Below are 2,674 nucleotides of genomic sequence, written 5' to 3' on the forward strand. Positions count from 1 at the left end.
GTGAAATAATAATAAATGTGAAGTTTGTCAATATAATAGATACTTTAGTATTTTAATTAGTAGTTTTGCGTTCAAATTTTAGAAATAAAAAGTTATGATATTTTCTTGAAGAAAAAGTATTTTAAAAATAAAAATAAAATTCCAAAAAGGAAATTCCAGTTATGAAGTAATCTTGAATTATTGGTGCTTGTATTGATGCAGGGAATCATGATGATGACCTCTGGATTCTTCAGGTTGCTATCTGATCTTCCAAAGCCAGTTTGGCGCTACCCAATTTCATATATCAGTTATGGTGCATGGGCAATTCAGGTAATTTCCTTTCTCATCCTCAATATTCAATATTGTAACCCCTTATTTGTCTATGCATGAAACACCCACTAATCATAACAATTTTTTACATGTATAATCAATCATTCTGCATAATTAAGTTACTGTCTCAATTACTTAAATATATACAACAACAACAACAACAACAAAGCATTGTCCCACTAAGTGGGGTCGGCTACATGAATCAAACGACACCATTGTGCTTTGTCATGTATCATGTCTACAAAGAAACCGTTTACATGTAGATCTCGTTTGACCACCTCATGGATGGTCTTCTTAGGTCTTCCTCTGCCTTTTGCCCTTTGTCCATCTTCCATCTCATCCACCCTCTTGACTGGATGTTCTATCGGTCTTCTTCTCACATATCCAAACCACCTGTGACGCGATTCAACCATCTTTTCCACAATGAGTGCTACTCCAACTCTCTCCCTTATATCTTCATTCCTTATTTTATCCAATCGCGTATGACCACTTATCCATCTCAACATCTTCATCTCTGCCACACTCAATTATATATACCCATGTAAAATATTTCAGTCATAATATTTAAACACAAAAAATCAGCAACCAATACAATTGGGCTTCATGAAAATCTTTTATTATTCTGCCATGATTTAATTATTCGATTGTGACACTTTTAATTATATGGGTGGTTGATTATTTTATTAAAAAGAATATGCGAAATAACATGCATAAATATACATAAATATGTAATAACTAATTTTTTGTGGAGATAATATTTAATGTAGCCTCTGAACTTATATGTGAACATCAATTTTCCTCCCAACCAATGTCATTTTTGGGTTATTTGAACACCAAACTAAAATTAAGTCATTTTACAAATTTGATATATGACTGTTCATATCATCACTCCATTAATATTTGTGTGTCGAAAATTGTTTGAGAGATCATGTTTGCAAAGTTTAAGAACTAAATAGAGGTAATTGAAATTTTAGGGACTAAATCAAGGCACACGTGTAAATTTATTGACCAAATTGAGTATTAACTAATTTTTGTGTTCACAAAACTTTTTTTAAAATCCTTGTATAATTTGACAGAATTTATCCAACTTTAATTTTTTTTTATTTCTGTTATCTCTGTATTTTTACCTTGAACAATATCCAAAACAGGGTTATTATTAACTCTTTTCTTTATTATTAGTATATTAAAGTATTGTTTTGTTGATGTAAGATCTAACATGAATATATATACATTGGAATTGGAATGTAGGGTGCATACAAGAATGACCTGCTTGGACTTGAGTTTGAACCTATGATACCAGGGGACCCAAAATTAACAGGAGAATATGTGATAACACACATGTTGGGAATTGAATTAAACCATTCAAAATGGTGGGACTTAGGAGCACTATTATTGATCCTCATAGTATATAGGCTTTTGTTCTTCACCATACTCAAGTTGAAGGAAAGAGCATCTCCATTGTTTAAAAACCTTTATGCAAAGAGAACCATTCAGCAACTTGAAAAGAGACCTTCATTCAGAAAAATGCCTTCTTTCCCTTCCATGAGGCATCAACCACTCCACTCTTTGTCTTCTCAAGAGGGTCTTAATTCTCCACTTCATTAGACACAACACAAGACTTTTATATCATATATCATATAATTAATTCAATTTCTCTCCTGGATTTTCGGATTGCCTTGTTAATTAACATGTATACCAAATTTCAATTTCAATTGTTCTACCAGCTTATGTGTATAGAGGAAATTATTAATGTTTCCACAATCAATTAATGAACCACTTCAATTGAGTTACAACCATAGACAAATGGGACATTTGTGGGAAATTGGGAATTTCTACTAGAACATATATGACAACAACAAAAATTTGGAGCTTTTACTTTTTTAATTAGGTTACAAAAATGTGATGTTTATTATATGTTGTTAATATTTAAAGTGATCATTGAACTTGCAGTTGAGTCTCCATGTCATTCCTAAACTTAAAATTACTTTAAATTTGTTTCTAAATTTATCAACAGTGGTCCCTGAAATACTTTCTAGTGACGAAATGATGACGTGGTTGAATGGAGGTTATGCTAGAAGCTACGCTGGACTGGTCAAACATTGTCGTTTCATTTTTGGCGTCTATTCGTCTAAATAGAACATAAACGACATCGTTTAGGGTATTTTGAGGGGTTTTAACATGTTGGAGTTAAAACCTCTCAAAATACTCTAAAAAAGGTTGTTTATGTTCTATTTAGACGCAAAAAATAAAACAGCCACATTTTACCAGTCCAACGTGACCTTCATCTAGGTCCAACTACGTTATTATTCTGTCACTCAAAAATATCTCAAGAACAATCGTTGTTAAGTTCAAAAACAAAATTTGA

At 31.8% G+C, this 2,674-nt stretch overlaps 1 protein-coding gene across 2 annotated transcripts in view; it reads left to right on the forward strand.

The window, feature by feature from the left end:
* LOC107629552 (ABC transporter G family member 15) overlaps positions 1-2,184 on the forward strand; it is a 7,362-nt gene extending 5,178 nt beyond the window's left edge. The window contains exons 9-10 of one of the 2 annotated variants that reach the window (XM_016332369.2): positions 202-309; positions 1,558-1,914. In XM_016332369.2, coding sequence (XP_016187855.1) covers positions 202-309; positions 1,558-1,914 — 465 coding nt within the window. Of the gene's footprint in view, positions 1-201; positions 310-1,557 lie in introns of both variants that reach the window. The other variant, XM_016332370.2, reaches the window with a different exon arrangement.

Source organism: Arachis ipaensis, chromosome B03, assembly GCF_000816755.2.
Source record: "Arachis ipaensis cultivar K30076 chromosome B03, Araip1.1, whole genome shotgun sequence".
Taxonomy (NCBI): domain Eukaryota; kingdom Viridiplantae; phylum Streptophyta; class Magnoliopsida; order Fabales; family Fabaceae; genus Arachis; species Arachis ipaensis.